This window comes from Nomascus leucogenys, chromosome 13, assembly GCF_006542625.1.
Source record: "Nomascus leucogenys isolate Asia chromosome 13, Asia_NLE_v1, whole genome shotgun sequence".
NCBI classification, from domain to species: Eukaryota; Metazoa; Chordata; class Mammalia; order Primates; family Hylobatidae; genus Nomascus; species Nomascus leucogenys.
In genome coordinates this window covers 20436523-20457218 of record NC_044393.1, presented here as the reverse complement: position 1 = coordinate 20457218, position 20696 = coordinate 20436523, and the positions used below count along the sequence as shown (strand labels likewise).

Below are 20696 nucleotides of genomic sequence, written 5' to 3'. Positions count from 1 at the left end.
CACTGACACAGCACATTCACATACAAAGATACACACTGACATGTACTACACAGAGACACGCTGAAACACATCCATATACACACCACACACTGAGATACAGTGACGCACACAGTCACAGATGCACAGACAGATGCTGATGTATATGTACAAATGTGGTCACACTGACACAAACATGCAACCATCTACTCAGACTCTTACAAACCGACACAAATACCTGAAATACAGAGCCACAGACAGACACACACGGAAGCACTCTATGCACAAAACACTCACACAGTACATACCATGCCGCACACACACTGACCCAAACAGTCTAAGAAGCCCCGAGGGTCTCCAGGGCTGCCCTGGGGCTATTGCCCACCCCTCCCACCGTCCCCGCCAGGGTGAGATGGTGTTCCCCAGGGAACAGACGTCTCCAGTCCCATGTTAAGCTCTGCTGGATCCCGCGTGACATCAACCAGCCCCCTCGAGGCTGCCGGGAGCTGTGAGCTCTGTGCTGGGGCCAGGCCGGCACCGGGCACAGACACTTAGGCCCTTGTTGGGAGAACAGAGAGAGGCTCTCTTGTCCACTGCCTGTCTTCGGTTCCAGCTGCTGGTTCTCCTAGAGGCCTGTCCTCAGACTCGCAGGTATGTGGGACCAGGGAGGCCAGGTCCTGGCCGAAGGGCCGCTGGGGTCAGCCCAGGAGAGGGTGTGGCAGTGTTGTGGGCTGTTTGCAGGAGCACACACGTCTGGCATTGGCTAGGGGCAGGCTGCGCTTCCTTAGCAGTTCTGCAGCTTGCTCTTAAGGCTTGGCAGGGCTGGGCCTCAGGGCAGCCCGGGCTGGGGGATCCTCTCAGTTCCCCTTTACTTTCTCTGTTCCCAAGAAGGCCATGAGGTTGGTGCTCCAGGACCCCCCCTTGTAAAGACAGGAAATCTCTACTCAGAGAGGCTGGGCTGCAGCCCAGGCCCCGCAGTGGACCAAGACTAAGGTCTTGAGATGCACAGCAACGGGGCTCTCAGGTGAGATCTCTGCTCTCAGCCTTTGCCAAGCAAGGATGAGGCTGTGGGGCCCCAAGCAATCTGTGGCGGGACCTGGGCACCCTGGCCTCCTCTTCCCTGCAGGGTGGAAGCAAGGAAGACACTATTCCTGGCCACATAGATCAGCTGGTCACACCTTCTGTTGTTTGGCCCCGAATAGATACTGGCCAGTCTTGGGTCTCTCTGTGGCCCCAGCCCAAGGCTTCCAGGACAGCTGCCTTTCCTGAGGCGTTGGGCAGAATTCCTTGTGGCAAGGAGATCATAGCACAGAGCCCAGCTGGGAGTGTGCCCAGTAATTCAGGGTTGCCATTGTTCCTCTATGGGAGTCCGGAGAGCCCAGCCTGTGCTTCACAAGGCTGTGTGGCCTTAGGAAGGTCCTTTTTTAGGCCACAGGCCTTCCACCTGTGAAATGGGGGACGGGTTCAGACTTTATGCCCTGAAAAGGTCCTTCCAGCCCTGGCCGTCTTAGACTTCTGGAGCTACCCTGGCTCACAGGGGTCTTGTTGCCCTGGGTGTCCTCAACTCTTGAAAAGAATCAGCCTGGGAGGGGCCACACCCTGACCATCCCCCTTTATCCCTTCTGAGATGTTTGTTAGGAAGTCTGGGTCCAGGGGATATCATTTCTTGTTCCGTCCATGCAGGGATTGCCTACCTCTGGGGTAGGAAGCCCTCAGACCGTGGCAGGTGCACAGGTAGGGGAGGATGGAGAGGGCAGTGGTGCCTGAAGCCCTGGATGGGCGGAGCTGACCCCCCAGCACCAGCTCTCTCATGCCTGCTCCTCCCTGTTCCCCCAGAGCTGCCTGATCATTGCTACAGAATGAACTCTAGCCCAGCTGGGACCCCCAGTCCACAGGTGAGTGGTTCTTGGTCCCCCACCCATCATCAGGGGGCTCACTTCCTCCCGAGGCCAAGGAAATCTGTGGGTCCCAGACAATGTTAGGGGCTGAGAGGGTCACTGCAAGCACACAGAAATGAGTCACTTGCAGGGTGAATAGAGGAGAGATTTGAAATAGGGCTTCAAGATGAACTGGAAAAATCATGGGATTTGTCATGAAGACACCTGGGTTCTATCCCAACCTGGTTGCCTGTGAGACCCTGGGCAACTCCTCTCTGGGCCTCAGTTTCCTCACCTATTCAATTAGCACAACAGCCAGCTGCCTCCCAAGGCTGTTTTGAGAAGTGGGTAAGATGGTGGGTAAGTGGATTTGTGGGTGGGTAGAAGGAGCAAGGGAGGGAGGGAGGCGGGCAGGTGAAAAAAAAGAAAAAGGCAGGCAGGCCTAGTAGAGTTGTTGGAGAAGGGGTCAGGGCCTGCGCCAGGAGAAAGGGAGGTCGCCAAGGAGTAGGGATCTGCTGATCGTAATCACTTCTTTCTTTAGCCCTCCAGGGCCAATGGGAACATCAACCTGGGGCCTTCAGCCAACCCAAAGTGAGTTCTGGTCCCTCAAGCACCTTTCCTACTTGACTCCCCTCATACCTGGCTCCCCTTGCCTTGGGAATAAAATCCAAATTCTCTGGTCCAGCATTCAAGACTCTCTGCCATCTGGGCCCAGGATCTTTCCCCAGCTTTATCTCCCACAAATTTCCCAGCCTCTGCCCATGCTGAACCCTTTTCCTGCAATGCCCCCGAAATGTCTGCATTGTTAGCAACTCCCCACACTTCAGGCCCTTCTCAGGGGCTTTGGGTACCAGAACCCTGCCTTCTATGCAGGCCTTCTGTGCAGTATGTCTGGTTTTATCTCCACTCTGCCTGTTGTTTAACTTGAATTTGAGTTGCCCGGGGGCCAGGGTGAATCTTATAAGCCCTCTCTCGGCTGGGAGAACATGGGGTTCTTCGGGGGTGAGGAGGCATGGCTCCTGGAAGGCTCTCTGTATTTCCCCACTCTAAAGTTAAAAAGAAGCCCAGATTTGTTCTCAGGCACCAGGTTTCCAGACCTTGCAAATGCTGACCCATGTTTTTCCCACTTCCCCCAGCGCCCGGCCCACAGACTTCGACTTCCTCAAAGTCATCGGCAAAGGGAACTACGGGAAGGTGAGTGACTTGGTGAGGGTGGGAAGCCTGGGTCTTCCCTTCTGCAGCCTCTTCCAGCCCCTGCTGCCACTTGTATGTGTGAAGAGAGAGCGCTCACACCTGCAGACAAAAGCAGGGGCAGGCGGGAGGCCTTGTAATGCTGTTGGGAAGTCCAAAGTCACCTACAGGGCCTCAAATTCGTGTTTCTGTTCAGGTCCTGCTGGCCAAGCGCAAGTCTGATGGGACGTTCTATGCAGTGAAGGTGCTGCAGAAAAAGTCCATCTTAAAGAAGAAAGAGGTACCAGAGCTCGGGCACAGGTGTTTCCTCTTCTGCTTCTCAAACCCCAGCCTAGGGTGGCTTTCAAAGATGGGTCCCACCTCTGACAGGTCCATGGGGCTGGGTGCAGAAGTGATCACAACAAAGGGTAGAGGGGAGGTGGTACGCAGGATGGTGGCCCTTCTCAAAGAAAGCAGGCCAAGCCACCTCAACACAGGGCTTTCAGGAAAACCAGCCTGGCTTTGCCTTCCCCTGGGAAATGCAGGTTCCACGATGGACAAGTCTTCTGCCTGCTCCGAGTGGCAGGCTCCCTATCTGTATAATGTGGAACCCCACTTTATTCTCTCTAAAGACCCTTCATGCCATCAGGCCATGTGGCTGGAGTGCAGTAGTGCAATCACAGCTTGCTGCAGCCTCAAACTCCTGGGCTCAAGCAATCCTCCCGCCTCAGCCTCCCAAAGTGCTGGGATTACAGGCATGAGCTACCACACTCAGCCCCATCGTGGATTTCTTGATGCCTCAGTTGACCTGAGTTCCTTTAACACCTGACTCCATTAGTAGGCCAGAGCAGGCCCAGAGAGAGGATTGCATAGGAGATCAGGGGACTCAGAGAAAAGAGTGATTAATGTTAACAAGGTGTCGGTAGGGGATGGGAATGGGAGGTCTTCCTGAGGGAGGCAGCAGTGCAGCTGGCATTGACGGTGGGATTCTGATGGTCTGAAAAGAGGGTGCGACATCCAGGAAGAGGAAAAAGCACGAGCAAATGCATGAATATGGATAGTGCGTGGCTTCATTCCCTTAGGAACTCATTTATGTAGGCATCACACGTGCCTTTGCTTTTCACTCCAGGGGCAAGAAGCTCTGATCCAGGGGCTAGATCGGTGCTCACATGAACTAGCTTAGGATGAGGCTGACCACCCTGAGCCCTGAATACTAAGGAAGGAACTTGGGCCTGGCTCTGAGGGCAATAGGGAGCCATTGTGGTGTTTGAGCAGGGGCATGAGCAAGTCCTGGGTAGGATGACTCCCACCCACAAGCTTATATTGGCTGAGCGGGAATAAAAGGGGCTGTTGTGGGCTGTGACATGGACCCCTCTCTTTGTGACTCCACAGCAGAGCCACATCATGGCAGAGCGCAGTGTGCTTCTGAAGAATGTGCGGCATCCCTTCCTCGTGGGCCTGCGCTACTCCTTCCAGACACCTGAGAAGCTCTACTTCGTGCTCGACTATGTCAACGGGGGAGAGGTGGGTGGGCCCATAGGGAGGCTTCCCTGGGCTGGCTCTCAGCTGGGAGCTGTTCCTCCCACATGCCCACTGCATGCCAAGTTCTGGAATGATCTCACCTCATCTTACAATAGACCCATTTTGTAGCTGAAGAAACTGAGGTTCAGGGAGGTAATCATTTGCTCAAGGCCACCCAGCCCATACCTGGTAGAGTTAGGACTTGAATTCAGGTCTGTTAGACTCCCCACCATAATGCTTTCTTGCCTGCCTCATTCAGAGTTGCCCATAGACGCACTTTGATAGACCCGGGAAAGGTCAATGCTAAGAGGAGCTCATGGTCAAGGTTTCTAGTGCTCCCATTTTGCCCCATAGGCCACAGGGTGGGATTGACTGGTCACTGTGGTAAACAGAGACCTCAGGCCACCTCGTGACCCAGAAGCACAGCTGGAAGACAAGCGGGGCTCCCTCCTGGGCTTCACTCTGTCTCTCTGGTGAAGATGGCAAAATGTAGTGGGGCTCCACTCAGTGACCCCAGATTTAACCTGCGTGACCTCATGCCTTTCAGAATGATGCCAAGAGGGGGGTTTTTGTCCTGCATCCCTAAGTGAAGGGCTTTCCATGCCAGCAAAATAGTCCAAAAACATTGGCCTATGGGTGGATCTAACCTGAGCTCAGTCTGACAACTGTATCATCTTATCGCCTGGATTGACGGAAAAGCATAATCTTTGAACCACGCAGGTTCAAATGCCAGCTCTGCCAATTATAAGCTACATGACCTTGGGCAAGTCGCCTAACCATTCTGACCCCCGCCCAGCTTCCTCTTACATGAAACTAGCATGACATTTGTACCTTGAAGGTTGTCATGAGGATTAAATAAGAGATGTGGAAGGGCCTGACTTGGAATCTGGAACACAGGAGGTGCTTAAGCAATGCTAACTCATCTCTTCTTCTGCTGACTCTTTGGACACCCAGGACTGCTGTGTGGGGCAGGGGCCAGCATGCACTCTTTTGGTAGGAAGAATGCTGCAGGTCAGAGAGGGAGTGAGCTCTCAGCCACACAGTGCGGGGAGCAGGTGCGCCCTAGCCCTACAGCAGCCACCCAGTAACTCCTATCACACTCCTCCTCCTCTCCAGCTCTTCTTCCACCTGCAGCGGGAGCGCCGGTTCCTGGAGCCCCGGGCCAGGTTCTACACTGCTGAGGTGGCCAGTGCCATTGGCTACCTGCACTCCCTCAACATCATTTACAGGTGAGGCCTGCCTGTGGCTCAGAGGCAGGACCAGGCCCTTCTTGCTCCAACAGCTAGTGGTTGTGTGGACCCTAAATCCTGATGAAATCCTGGTGGACTTGGTCCTTTGTTTTGGGTAGGGTTGGAGTCTCCTCCTCCGAGGTCCAAGTACCCAGCCTTCCTGGGCTCTCCCTCTGCATCTCTGGGAACCTCCATGAATAGTTCTCTTGCCAGGACCACCCCCCCGCCCAGGTCTCCAACTCTCCTCACTAAATGGCTGAGACACCTCAAGGCTCTTTTCTCTTATTTTCTGCAGGGACCTGAAACCAGAGAACATTCTCTTGGACTGCCAGGTTGGTGTGTGTGTGTGTGTGTGTGTGTGTGTGTGTGTGTGGACATGGTTGCACAGGTACATTATCTGACCATGAGTCTGTGTGCATGGGTGTGTGTGCATTATACATGCATGCATATAGGTAGAGGAGGCATTTGAGCATGTGTGTGTGTGTGCCCATGCACATGTACACACATGCATATGTGCACATGAGACTGTACATGTATATATGTGCATGCATGTATACCAGGGGGCAGGGGTGGAGCCAGGTGGGGGCTAGTGGAGTTTGTCTTAGACTGGGCTCCGTGGAAACAGACTCTGAGATGGAGAGGAGGCAGAAGCTTTATTGGGGAACATTCTCAAAAGAGAACACTTTTAAAGGGGTGAAAAAACAGGATTGGGCAAAGGAAGAAGCTCACCTGCATTGTGGTTGCCAGTGGGGCCTCAGCTGATCTTGCAGGGGTGGGGAGGGCCTGAGCTGGGATGGCTGTCTAGGATTGTCCCAAAATGAAGCAAAGAGGATGGGCCTTTGTGCCCCTGAACATGGATTGCTCCTAGGGAGGGGGCATAACTTTGGGTGCGGGCAATGTTCTAGCAGCAGGGGGATGGGGATAGGCATGGTTCTTCTGTACCCTGGTTTCAGAAGAGGGATCCAGGCAGAACCCCACAGTATCTACTCACTCTACCTTCCTGCCCAGCTGCCACAAGGTATGATTGCTTTCTGAGTCCCCAGCCTCTGTCTAGGGGGTTTCTGTCCACAAGCTGCCACTGTTGTAGGGGTGGGTCTGAGTTTGTGATGAGCTGTGGGAAGACAGTGGAATGCATGTGCCCACCTGGCCCCCTGTGCTGCTCCTGGCATCCAGTCCAGGAGCCCTGGGTTGGAGTGGAGCGTCCAGCCTGTGCCTGGGCATCAGATCCCACAGCTGCTGCTCTGGGGTGTGGCATCTGGGCTTTGGGGTTAGGCCTGGCCATACCCTTGGCTTATACCACCTTCCAGCCCATTCTCTCCCTCATTCTCAGGGACACGTGGTGCTGACAGATTTTGGCCTCTGCAAGGAAGGCGTAGAGCCTGAAGAGACCACATCTACCTTCTGTGGTACCCCTGAGGTAAGCATAAACATTCCAGGAGAGGGGAGGTCATGAGTGGGTGAGGCCACAGCTCCTGATTACAGCCAACAGGTTACAGTGAAGGGGACTCACTCCTTTGACCCAAGCTCTTCTGAGTTGGCTATACACTGAATCTTGGTTTCCTCATCTGTGTAATGGGGACACCAGTTCTAGGACTGCTGAGACCCAGCCAGCTAGCTGCTGGTGAAGCTCTACCGCAGTGCTATCCAGTAGAAATAGAAATAGAAACGCAGGCTGGGGGCGGTGGCTAATGCCTGTAATCCCAGCACTTCGGGAGGCTGAGGTGGGTGCATCGCCTGAGGTCAGGAGTTTGAGACCAGCCTGGGTAACATGGTGAAACCCCGTCTCTACTAAAAATAGAAAAAAATTAGCTGGGCATGGTGACGGGCACCTGTAGTCCCAGCTACTTGGGAGGCTGAGGCAGGAGAATCGCTTGAATACAGGAGGCGGAGGTTGCAGTGAGCCAGGATCGTGCCACTGCACTCCAGCTGGGGCAACAAGAGTGAAACTCCATCTCAAAAAAAAAAAGAAAGAAAGAAATAGAAATGCAAACCACATACACAATTTAAAAATTTCCAGCAGCCACATTTAAAAAGTAAGAAAGTAACAGGTGAAATTAATTTTAATGATGTATTTTATTTAACCCAATATATCCAATATTCTCATTTCAACATACCATCAGTATAAAACTGGTTGAACTATTGTATTCATTTATTTTTTTTTTCTAACTAAGTCTTGAAAATCTGGCATGAATTTTAACACTTACAGCCCATCTCAATTTGGAGCAGCCACATTTTAAGTGTTCGATAGCCACGTGCGGCCAGTGGCTGCTGTATTGGACACTATTAATCTGCAGTCCACGTGCAACAAGAGGGCCTGGCCTGAGAGTTAAGACCCGGGCTGGCAAGTGTAAACCACAGGTCCATGTCCATCTTCCAGCTGCCAAGAGACGGGAGGGTTACAATTTGCAGATCTCAGCAGTCATTCAGACATGTCTACATGTCCTACCAAGGTCTCTCTGCAGCCCTGAAGTTAAAACCTTTCTTTGGGCCAGGGGTGGTGGCTAACGCCTGTAATCTCAACACTTTGGGAGGCCAAGGCAGGCAGATCACCTGAGGTCAGTAGTTCGACACCAGCCTGGCCAACATGGCGAAACCCCGTCTCTACTAAAAATACAAAAATTAGCCAGGCATAGTGGCAGGCACCTGTAATCCCAGCTACTCAGGAGGCTGAGGCGGGAGAATTGCTTGAACCTGGGAAGCAGAGGTTGCAGTGAGCCGAGATTGTGCCATTGCACTCCAGCCTGGGGGACAAGAGCGAGACTTTGTCTCAAAAAAAAAAAAAAAAAACCTTTATTTGAACTCCCACCAGTCTTGGACCTTGGACCTTGGACCTTGGACCTGAAGGGGCCCCCAGTGGCTAGATAGACATCAGGGTGAGGGTTGAAGGGCTGAGGCTACAGACTGGGAGACTCCTCCCCACCTGGCATGAGACAGGACCTCAGCTGCTCTCTTTTTCTCCATATGCTTGAAAAACTGGGTCTTGGATCTAATGGCCTCCTCACTTTGGTTCTAGGGTAGCTGATGGTCGGATGACCTCTCTGAGCAGGAGCCATTGTCTGTGTTTGTGCATGGCGGGTGGTGTTTGCTGGATAAAGCCAGCCCCCCAAAGCCTGACAGTCCAGCCATCCCTTCCTTGGACGTTGCTAGGGACGGGAACAAAGGATATGGAACCCCAGCTCATGTAGGAGACATGTGGCCCCAACACATCACCTTTACCATGACTCAGCCACTGCTGTGGTGTTGGGGGGCATAGGCAAGAGTAGCCATGGTTGCTCCCATTGTTCGAGGGCCAGCACATATGTTAGCATCTTAGAATGACATCTAGGAGGGATTTGGCAGATTCATTTTTAGGATGAGAAAACCAGGTTCTGAGAGGTTAAATGCCCTGCCTGAGACCACACACCAACCAGGGCTCGGGTCTGTGTGATTCTGCCCTTCCCTAGACCCACACGGTCTCTCAGAGCAGCTTTTCCTGTTGCTGAGACCTTGCCCCTGACTCAGTGGCAGAGACACCAGGCTAAAGTCAGTAAGCCTCTACTTTTTGTTCCCAGGTTCTCTTCCTCATACAAGGCATAGAGACATGGTGTACACTTATTTATCAATAGCTCAGGGGTCACCCCCTCCTTCCTGACCCTCTCGTCTGACCCTAGAGTTTCCAGCACAAGGATATGCCACATTTACTTTTACTTACACTCACGTTAGTCTCCATACTGCCCTGTGAGAGTACTCCTGGGGCCTTCCGTTCCCAGGACACAGATAGCCCACTGAATGCCTTTGCAAAAATAGAAAAAGGCATCCCTTCCAGGCAGACTAATTAGAAAAAGCACCGCTTGAAACAAAAATAAAGTTGCCAGATAATACCTCTAAACTAGTGTTGCAGCTTGGTGAGTGGATCACAGCCATGATTGCAGCCCCCTTTACCCTTTTGGCTGGTGCTTTTGTGTGGTACACACCATGTAAATTGCACAAAGCAGTCCTGGCTGACCTCTTCTACGTCCCCAACCCGTGGCAAAGGGCCCTGCAGAAAGCAGGCCTTTGCTGAATGACTGATGCATGAACACATGCGCAGCCACAGAGCACACGCACAGCAGGGTCAGCTCTTGGTCATCTTCCTCCAAGTGCCTTATTTACAGCTGGGGCAACTGAGGCTTAACGACTTATTTCAAATAAGTGTGTTTCCTTCTAACAGTACTTGGCACCTGAAGTGCTTCGGAAAGAGCCTTATGATCGGGCAGTGGACTGGTGGTGCTTGGGGGCAGTCCTCTACGAGATGCTCCACGGCCTGGTGAGTCAGGGGTAGCCATCGACAAGGGCTATCTGGCTAGGGATGGGTCTATCTCTCATGTGGTCTACACAAGCTCTGTCCAGGAAAATGAGCAAGCCACCTCTTCATTCCATACTAAAAAAGATAACGCCAAGGCGAATATGTGAATTATTTTTTTTTTTCAATAATGTTAGTTTAGGCCAGGGGCGGTGGCTCACACCCATAATCCCAGCACTTTGGGAGGGTAAGGCAGGTGGATCACCTGAGGTCAGGAGTTCAAGACCAGCCTGGCTAACATGGTGAAACCCCATCTCTACTGAAAATACAAAAATTAGCTGGACGTGGTGGCGGGCACCTGTAATCCCAGTTACTCGGGAGGCTGAGGCAGGAGAATCACTTGAACTTGGGAGGCAAAGGCTGCAGTGAACCGAGATCGCACCACTGCACATCCATTCTGGGTGATGGAGGGAGACTCTGTCTCAAAAAAAAAAAGTTAGTTTACAAAACACTGTCTCACCTTGGGTGCCTCAAAATAGCCTTTGGAGGCTGACACAGCAGGAAATGGAGTTAATCATATTTTGCTGATAGGGAAATTGAGACCAAGGGAGATCACAGTCCTGATAGGTTGTGGAACCAATCCCTGACCCCAGTCCTAGGCTGCCTGCTTAGGTAGAGGCATGTGTAGATTTGCCCTAGGCCATGCTTTGCTTTGGAGTGGTTTCACCAGCATAGCTTGGTCACTAGGAAGGAACAAACTCTGTGGATTAAGGGGAAGGAGCAGCTGGAAGACGTGTGGGAGGAAGAATAGTAAGAAAGAGAAGGGGACCCTGGATATGGTTTGCGGCCTGGCTGTCTTCCTAACTGTGCCGCATAATTGCTCTGAGCCTTGTTTTCTTATCTGAAAAATTATAACTCTCTTGGAGGATGGTTATGAGGCTGAGGTGAAATGATTAAGGTGAAAGTGCAAATGTTGCCAAATGCAAAGTCGGTGCGCAAGCTAGATGAAAAGAGATGGGCCTCACACTGGTGGGAAGAGACTTCTGGCCTTCCTAGCAACTCTCTCCATTGTGCCGGAAGCCTGGAGTCCTGTCTCTTTCCAGTCTACCATGCGAGCCATTGCACAAGACGGGTCATACTGAATCCTCCCAGCCGCCCACCTTGCTCCAAGTCTCCCCGAGCCTGTGTTCACTTTTGCACAAGTGATCCTCCAGCTGCTCTCCCTCTCTCCCCAGCCGCCCTTCTACAGCCAAGACGTGTCCCAGATGTATGAGAACATTCTGCACCAGCCGCTACAGATCCCCGGGGGCCGGACGGTGGCTGCCTGTGACCTCCTGCAAAGCCTTCTCCACAAGGACCAGAGGCAGCGGCTGGGCTCCAAAGCAGACTTCGTAGGTGACCTGCCAGTGGAGCACTGAGCCCCATGGGGCTCGCAGCTTCCTGCAGAGGCAGCTCAGAAGCACATTAATATGCATCCTGCTGCCTTCTAAAACCAGGCGCTGCTCACTTGTTCATTTGGAAATTCACTACTGCTACTAGCTGACTACTTTCTCTAGTCTAGTTCTCTTAGTCAATCAATATTTACTAAGCACCAACTATGTGCCAGGTATTGAGCTAGGTGTTAGGGATTCAATAGGCTGGGTCTCTGCCCTTATTAAATTTGGGGTGGGGGCCAGGTGCGGTATTCACGCCTGTAATCCCAGCACTTTGGGAGGCGAGAGTGGGTGGATCACCTGAAGTCAGAAGTTCGAGACCAGCCTGGCCAACGTGGTGTAAACCCTGTCTCTACTAAAAATACCAAAAATTAGCTGGGCGTGGTGGTATGCATCTGTAATCCTGGCTACTTGGGAGGCTGAGGTAGGAGAATCACTTGAACCTGGGAGGCGGAGGTTGCAGTGAACTGAGATGGCGCCATTGCACTCCACCTGGGCAACAAGAGCAAAAATCCATCTCAAAAACAAAAAAAAAAAGTTTGGGGTTGGGGGCAGGCAAAAAACCCAAACATTATATACAATTATCACAAGGTATGACAAGTGTCAGGAAGAAAATGAACAATGAGCTGAGATAGACAATAATGGGAGGGGGGCAAATTAATACTGGCATGGTCAGGGAGTTCTCTCTGAGGAGGTGACAATTAAGCTGAGGCTTGAAGGATGAGAAAGAGGCAGCCATGAAGAGAGCTGAGCAAAGGCTCCCCAGACACAGGGCACAGCATGTGCAGAAGTCCTGCTATGGGAACAAGGAGGAGAGTGGCCAGTTTTAGGGTGTTTTGAGCAGAGGTGTGGCATGACCTGATTTAAGTTTTTAGAAGATTCCTCGGGCTTCTTTGCGGAGAGTGGACTGCATTTGCTTTTTTTTTTTTTTTTTTCTTTTGAGATGGAGTCTCGCTCTGTTGCCAGGCTGGAGTGCAGTGGTGCAATCTTGTCTCACTGGAACCTCCGCCTCCCGAGTTCAAGCGATTCTCCTGCCTCGCCTCCCAAGTAGCTGGGACTACAGGCACGCACCACCACGCCCAGCTAATTTTTGTATTTTTAGTAGAGATGGGGTTTCACCATGTTAGCCAGATGGTCTCAATCTTTTGACCTTGTGATCCGCCCACCTTGGCCTCCCAAAGTGCTGGGATTACAGGCGTGAGCCACCATGCTTGGCCTTTTTTTTTTTTTTTTTTTTTTTTTGAGACTGAGTCTCGCTTTGTCACCCAGGCTGGAGTGCAGTGGCGTGATCTCGACTCACTGCAACCTCTACCTCTCAGGTTCAAGCAATTCTAATGCCTCAGCCTACTGAGTAGCTGGGACTACAGGCACCCGCCGCCATGCCTGGCTAATTTTTGTATTTTTTTAGTAGAGACGGGGGTTTCACCATGTTGGACAGGCTGGTCTCGAACACCTGACCTCAAGTGATCTGCCCGCCTCAGCCTCCCAAAGTGCTAGGATTACAGGCATGAGCCACTGCGCCCAGCCAGCACTTGCTTTTTACAAATATCTGAGTACTTCTTCCTTGCCAGACCCCAGGCTGGGCAAATGGGATATAGGGATAAATGATTCATAGTCCATTCTTAGCAAATTCATTATATTCATTCATTAAAGTGGCACTTTAAAAATAATCCTACTTTTTTTATTCAACACAAGGTAATTTGGATTTACAAAAAGAAGGCCGCAATACTTTTCTCACCAGGAGTTTGCTTGCTTTTCTAACATATTAAGATAAATGGACTAGGCCAGGTGCAGTGGCTCACACCCATAATCCCAGCACTTTGGGAGGCCAAGGCGGGCAGATCACCTGAGGTCAGGAGTTCGAGACCAGCCTGGCCAACATGGCGAAACCTGGTCTCTACTAACAGTACAAAAATTAGCCAGGTGTGATGGCAGGTGCCTGTAATCCCAGCTACTAAGGAGGCTGAGACACGAGAATTGCTTGAACCTGGGGGTGGGTGGAGGTTGCAGTGAGCTGAGATGGGCGCCACTGCACTCCAGCCTCAGCAACAGAGTGAGACTCTCTCAAAAAAAAAAAAAAGATGAATGGACTATGAGGCAGACTACCTGGGTTCAGATCCCTCCTTCACCACTTACTAGTGACAGGACCTTGGACATGTTGCTTAATTTCTCTCTGTGAGCCGCAGTTTCCCCATTGTAATAACAGCACCTAACATAGCTGTTTTGAAGATAAAATGGATTAGTATTAATATATGCAAAGTACTGTCAGCAGTGTCTGGCACACAGTAAGTGCTTTTTAAGTGTTTGTACCAAAAGCTTTACATTCCAGTTACTGTAAATCGTAACAACATAGGGCATCTGCTGCCTATTCCTGGACAGCTTAAAGAACAGGGGCTTCCATGAAGATAAGTCTCCTGTTCCAAGCAAAAAAATTTGCATTTTAAAAAAATATGTATGACTCTTAAAATAAGTTATACATTCACATAGATCAAAATTCAAAGGGTACAAAAGAGTATCCAGAAAAAGTCCTTCCAGCCACCCAGTCCCTCAATTCAGAGGCAACCAATGTTACCAATTTCTTGGGTATTCTTTTGGAGGCTTTTTTTTTTTTTTTTTTTTTGAGACAGAGTCTTGCTCTGTTGCCCAGGCTGCAGTGCAGTGGCATGATCTCGGCCCAATGCAACCTTGGCCTCCCGGGTTCAAGCAATTCTCCTGCCTCAGCCTCCCAAGTAGCTAGGATTACAGGCACACACCACCACGCCTGGCTAATTTTTCTATTTTTGTAGAGACGAGGTTTCACCATGTTGGCCAGATTGGTCATGAACTCCTGACCTCAGGTGATTCACCTGCCTTGGCCTCCCAAAGTGCTGGGACTACTGGCGTGAGCCACCGCACCCAGCCTTTTATGGAGATATTTTGGTTCTGGGTTGTTAACCAGCTCACTGGGGTTCCTGATATAGGGAGGTGGAGAATAATTATTTGAGAAACACAGATAGAGGATGTGATGGAAAGAAGTTGGTGCCAATGTTGATTTTGATTAGGAAAGGTGGTGAATCATGACCAAGGCTGAGTCCTAAAATCTGGGTGTCTGGGAATCTGAAGGTCTTCCTGGGGGCTTTATTTTTCAAACCTTCCCTAGTGAGTTGATTTAGTCTACTTCTCTGGTTTGCATACTGGAAAACTCAAGACATACTGAAGCAGAGTGAGGGGAGGGGTCTCCAAGCTCCCACTGGTACTCCCTCACCCCCAGAGCAGATTCTGATGTATTATTCACTGACATCCCCAAAGCCTGGCAAAGGGTCGGTGCCCAGAGAAGATGCTCAGTAAATAGTTTTGGAATAAACAGATGCTGTAGTGGGGAGAAGGGTTTGGATTCTGGATGATGGGAGAGGCTTGGCTGCAAAACTCTCTTGTCCCAGGAAACTAGCCAGAACTGCAAGTTAATTTCCAGTTGACAGCCAGTTGCTGGTGGAGCTCTGGAGGATGTGGGGGTGAGGTGAGAGCACCCATGGGGAGGGCTACTTCTAACCAGCACCTTTTTTCTGCACTTCCTGCAGCTTGAGATTAAGAATCATGTATTCTTCAGCCCCATAAACTGGGATGACCTGTACCACAAGAGGCTAACTCCACCCTTCAACCCAAATGTGGTAAGAGGTCACAGCATTCTGGACTCTGGATTTCTGGGGCTAGGGGAGCTTGCTATGCATGCCAACTCTCCTCATCCAGATGGAAAAATTGGGGGTCCAAGAAGCTCAGTCATTTGTCCTAGGCTACACAGTCAGTTAGAGACAGAACTGGTCCTGACTACGGGTGCAGCTCTTGGATAAAAAGCCATGTTGCTGCTCCATTATCTTGAGCACCAATAAATAACTCTGGCTGCAGACACTTTTAAAGTTTGTGAAGTGCTCTGTGTCACATAGCACACCCACATAGGGCCAAGCCCTTTAGAGATATTTTATCTTGTTCTATTTATAGACTTTCTCCTGATAATAAAAATGACATATATTCTTATAAAAAGTATGTAAAACACTGGCCAGGCACAGTGGCTCACGACTGTAATCTCAGCACTTTGGGAGGCTGAGGCGGGCAGATCACTTGAGGTCAGGAGTTTAAGACCAGTGTAGCCAACATAGTGAAACCCCATCTTTACTAAAAATACAAAAATTAGCCAGACATGGTGGTGCACACCTGTAATCCCTGCTACTCGGGAGGCTGAGGTGGGAGAATAGGTTGAACCTGGGAGGCGAGGGTCACAGTGAGCCAAGATCATGCCATTGCACTCCAGCCTAGGCAACAGAGGGAGACTTCATCTCCAAAAAAAAAAAAAAAAAAATATACGTAAAACAGAAAAGTTTAAAGTAGCAGTGGGGAAACACTTATTATCTCACTACTTAAGGGAAACCACTGGCATATTTCCTTCCAGTCACTTTTCTGTGTGTTTTTTTTGTTTGTTTTGTTTTGTTTTTTTCTTGAGATGGAGTCTCACTCTGTTGCCCAGGCTGGAGTGCAGTGGCGCAGTCTTGGCTCACTGTAAGCTCTGCCTCCTGGGTTCACACCATTCTTCTGCCTCAGCCTCCCGAGTAGCTGGGACTACAGGCTTCTGCCACCACGCCTGGCTAATTTTGTTTTTGTATTTTTAGTAGAGATGGGGTTTCACCATGTTAGCCAGGATGATCTCGATCTCCTGACCTCGTGATCCGCCGGCCTCAGCCTCCCAAAGTGCTGGGATTACAGGTGTGAGCCACCGCTGGTTTTTTTTTTTTAACCTAATTAGGTCCTACTTTATAATATCTATATGTGTGTGTGTGTGTGTGTGTGTGTTTATTCATCTATATATCTTCCTCCTTTTTTGGCTAAAAACTATGTTATAATTTCCTCATGTAAAAAATTTTATAAATACAATTTTTAGTGGCTGCATAATATTTCAATCTTATGTTGGTAACATAATTTACTCACCCATGTTCCTAATGGCAATCTTATGGTTGTTACCATGTTTTTTCTTTATCATCATGTGCTGATGAACAGCTTTAAGTATATGTCTTTGCCCAGAATTCTGGTCATTTCCTTAAGATGGATTCCAGATGGGGAATTCTCAATGCTAACTTTTTTAGATTTTTTTTTATTTTTTATTTTATTTATTTATTTATTTATTTTGAGACAGAGTCTCGCTCTGTCACCCACGTTGGAGTGCAGTGGCATGATCTCAGGTTCAAGCAATTCTCATGTCTCAGCCTCCCGAGTGTTTGTGATTATAGGCATGGGCACCACACCTGGCTAATTTTTGCATTTTTGGTAGAAACAGGGTTTCACCATATTGGCCAGGCTGGTCTCGAACTCCTGGCCCCAAGTGATCCACCCGCCTTGGCCTCCCAAAGTGCTGGGATTACAGGTGTGAGCCACCGCACCCAGCCATTTTTAGATTGTTGATTCATACTACCTTTTCACTGTGTGGAAGGGAGAACTATCTACTTCCTACCAGCGGCACTTGCTGGAGAGTTCTCATCTTGCTTGCCCTCTGAAGCATGTGTGGTTATTGTTTTTTACTTTGCAAATTTGGTAAGTAAAAAACAGCATCTCTTAATTGTTTTAATGTGTATTTCTTTGTCTTATAGTAAAGACGGTTAGTTTTTAAAATTTATTTATTTTTTGAGACAGGGTCTCACTCTATCACCCAGGCTGGCGTGCAGTGGCATGATCTCTGCCTACTGCAACCTCTACCTCCTGAGCTCAAGCCATCCTCCTACCTCAACCTCCTGAGTAGTTGAGAAGTGGGTGCCACCACACCTAGCTAATTTGTATTTTTTGTACAAATGAGGTTTTCCTGTGTAGCCCAGGCTGATCTTGAACTCCTGGACTCAAGTGATCCACCCCCTCAGCTTCCCAAAGTGCTGGGATAACAGGTGTGAGCCACCACACCTGGCCAGTTGTTATTTTCAGTTTTATTTTTATTTTATTTTATTTTATTGAGGCGGAGTCTCACTTTGTTGCCCAGGCTGGAGTGCAGTGGCGCGATCTTGGCTCATGGCAACCTCTGTCTTCTTGGTTCAAGCAATTCTCCTGCCTCAGCCTCCTGAGTGGCTGGGACTACAGGCATGTGCCACCACACCTGGCTACTTTTTGTATTTTTAGTAGAGATGGGGTTTTACTATGTTGGCCAGGCTGGTCTTGAACTCCTGACCTCAAGTGATCTGCCCACCACAGCCTCCCGAAGTGCTGGGATTACAGGCATGAGCCAAGGTGCTTGGCTTTTATTTTTATATTTTTGAGATGGAGTCTTGCTCTGTTGCCCAGGCTGGAGTGAAGTGGCACAATCTCAGCTCACTGCAAGCTCTGCCTCTCCAGGTTCAAGCAATTCTCATGCCCCAGCCTCCCGAGTAGCTGGAACTATAGGCGCTCAGCACCACACCTGGCTAATTTTTTTGTTGTTGTATTTTTAGTAGAGACGGAGTTTCACCATGTTGGCCAGGCTGGTCTCAAACTCCTGACCTCAAGTGATCCGCCCGCCTTGGCCTCCCAAAGTGCTGGTTTTGCAATGTTAATTGGTAGTGGCAGTGTGAATGAAAGGAGTCCTACTGGAGGTGGGTGTGTGAGGCTGTGTGGTCTACCTGTAAAGCATGGTGCCAAGCCCCTTCCATCGAAACAGCCTGTATACCAAACACTGCCAATATTAATTCACCATTTACATTTCTCCTTTGTTTAATTACCTATTCATGAACTTGTCTTTGGGCACTGGATCAGATAGGATACACTTGGGCCAGGCACCAGAAAAGGGATTTTCCTTGGGATTTTAAAAAGACAGTGAAGATAATGTCGAACTTATACCCTGGAGAGAGAACCATACATGGAATACTAGGCAGACACGAATGGACTTTAGAATGAGACGCTCCGGACCTGGATTCCTGGTTTTGTCACCTACCATTTGTGAGGTCTTCAGTAAGTCTCTTTAGTATCATTTTCTTCTAGGGCCACACAACTAATAAGGGCCAGGATGCACATTCTGATTTTGGAACTCTGAGTGCTGGGCTGGGACTACCTTGTCTTGTAGCCTTATTGAGAAGGTAGAAACTGTGATCTGTTGGGCTCCATAGCCCGACTCGCACTCTTAAGCAGATTTGCAAGCCCTCTCCCTTCCTCACCTGCTTACTTCATAAAACCCAGGCCTCCTCCACAGAGAGACTGTATTGGTTAGCTCTTGGTGCATAACAAGCAACTCCAAAACTAGGTAGCTTAAAACAACAATCTTTTGGCTGGGCATGGTAGCTCATATCTGTAACCCCAGCACTTTGTGAGGCCGAGCCATTAGCATTGCTTGAGGCCAGGAGTTCAAGACCAGCCTGGGCAACATGGCGAGACCCCCATCTTTATAGAAAAATAGAAAATTAGCCAGGTGTGGGGCTGCATGCCCAGCTGCTCAGGAGGCTGAGGTGGGAGGCTCGCTCGAGCCTGGGATGTCGAAGCTATAGTGAGCTGTGATCATGCCAGTGCACTCCAGCCTGGGTGACAGGGCAAAAAAGACCTTGTCTCTTAAAAAAAATTATTTTGTTTGGATTCTATGTGGTTTTTTTAAGTCTAAGCCAGGCCAGCTGGTGTCTGTGGAGCTCTCTCATATCTGTGGTCAGCTAGCGGGACAGTTGGCAGTTGTTCTAGAATTGCCTCACTCCCATGCCTGGGAGTTGGCAGGCAGCCAGGGCAACTGAGTTCTTCATGAGCCTCTCGTGCTCCAGCAGGCTAGTCTGGGACTGTTCACATGGTGGCCTCAGGGTTAGAAGTACAGCAAGAGAGCAACTCCTGATGTGCAATTTTCCAGCCTCTGCTTGTGCCATATTTGGTAATGTCCCATTGGCCTAACCAAGTCATATGGCTGACTTACATTAAAGGAATGGAGAAATAGACTCCACCTCTAGATGGGAAATGGAAAATTTGTGATCATTTTTGTAATCTCCCTCACAGGTCCTCCTCCAAAATAGCTAGAGCAGCCCCAGTCAATCTCTACCATATCACCCTATTTTATCTTCTTCATAGAACCTATCACCATCCTAAGTTATCTATTTGTACATATGCTTATTATCAATCCTCCTGCCCCCTACACAATGTAAGCTCCATGAATGCAGCGGCTCACTTTGTCTTGTTCTGTGTTCCCAGCGCCATGAACAGTACATGGTAGGCATTCAGTAAGTGTTATGTTGATTAACTGACTTGTCTAAGGATTGGTGTGGAGGCAGAATACCAGGGGGTGAGAGGAATAAAATGATCAATGTAAATGCACAGGAAAGTGACAGTCAAGTATGGATGACTGTGAAGCATGGGGCACTCACAGAGGCCTGACATCCCTCTCTGAGGATTTGGGCTCCTTTGGCAGCTCTGACCCCGGTGTTTTCTTCTCATCGTTGGCTTTTATTGACAGGCAGGACCTGCTGACTTGAAGCATTTTGACCCAGAGTTCACCCAGGAAGCTGTGTCCAAGTCCATTGGCTGTACCCCTGACACTGCAGCCAGCAGCTCTGGGGCCTCAAGTGCATTCCTGGGATTTTCTTATGCGCCAGAGGATGATGACATCTTGGATTGCTAGAAGAGAAGCACCTGTGAAACTACTGCGGGCAGCTGGTATTAGTAAGGAATTACCTTCAGCTGCTAGGAAGGGCGACTCAAACTAACAATGGTTTAAACGAGAAGCAGGTTTATTTTTTCCACCACATAAAAGAAAAATAATGTTACGGAGTCCAGGGCTGGCAGGACAGGTCATCAGATACTCAGAGGCTGTATTTCTGCCCTGCCAACCTTGACAAATGGCTTCCAATGTTAGGTTTGCTATAAAATGGTTACTGGAGCTCTAGCTGCCAATATTGTGTTTGTGGAAGGGAAAATGGAGGAAAGGGGAGAAGAGCAAAGGGCGCTTTTAAAGAGCTTTCCCAAAAGCTCCACCCAATGACTTCTGCTTCCGTCTCACTAAGCACCCACCCCTTCCTGGAATGGAGGCTGGGGGATGTGGCTTATTTGCTGGGTATGTGACTATCCCTAATAACAAAGGGGTTCTGACACTAAGGGAGAAGGGAAGAATGTTGGGTAGGCAGCCAGCACTCTTTACCAGAGGGCCTCCTGGTGTTTGGATTTTGATCTCAATGTGTAAAATGACAGAGATGTAACAAGGTCATAGGGTATCAATATCTCTTATTGTTCTACGTTGATGATATTTGTCTTTGTTGTGGGTAATACTGGACATTTGTTATTG

The 20696-nt window shown here is 49.6% G+C and overlaps 1 protein-coding gene across 1 annotated transcript; it reads left to right on the top strand.

Moving 5' to 3' along the window:
* The first annotated feature begins 459 nt into the window (after positions 1-459).
* On the top strand, positions 460-20696 carry SGK2 (serum/glucocorticoid regulated kinase 2). The gene is made up of 13 exons (XM_003253588.4): positions 460-627; positions 1813-1871; positions 2395-2444; positions 2990-3047; positions 3241-3324; positions 4416-4547; positions 5661-5773; positions 6069-6105; positions 7104-7190; positions 9963-10058; positions 11270-11425; positions 15025-15114; positions 19872-20696. The coding sequence occupies exons 2-13, from the start codon at positions 1836-1838 to the stop codon at positions 20034-20036; spliced, it is 1104 nt and encodes a 367-aa protein (XP_003253636.1). The 5' UTR covers positions 460-627; positions 1813-1835; the 3' UTR covers positions 20037-20696.

What these genes read in the sequence shown, in the direction of transcription:
- SGK2 (XM_003253588.4), top strand. Translation starts at nt 1,836, where the DNA reads ATGAACTCTAGCCCAGCTGGGACCCCCAGTCCACAG. An exon ending in ACTATGTCAACGGGGGAGAG is followed by an intron (nt 4,548 to 5,660) that starts GTGGGTGGGCCC and finishes CCTCCTCTCCAG; the next exon opens with CTCTTCTTCCACCTGCAGCG. An exon ending in ACATTCTCTTGGACTGCCAG is followed by an intron (nt 6,106 to 7,103) that starts GTTGGTGTGTGT and finishes CCTCATTCTCAG; the next exon opens with GGACACGTGGTGCTGACAGA.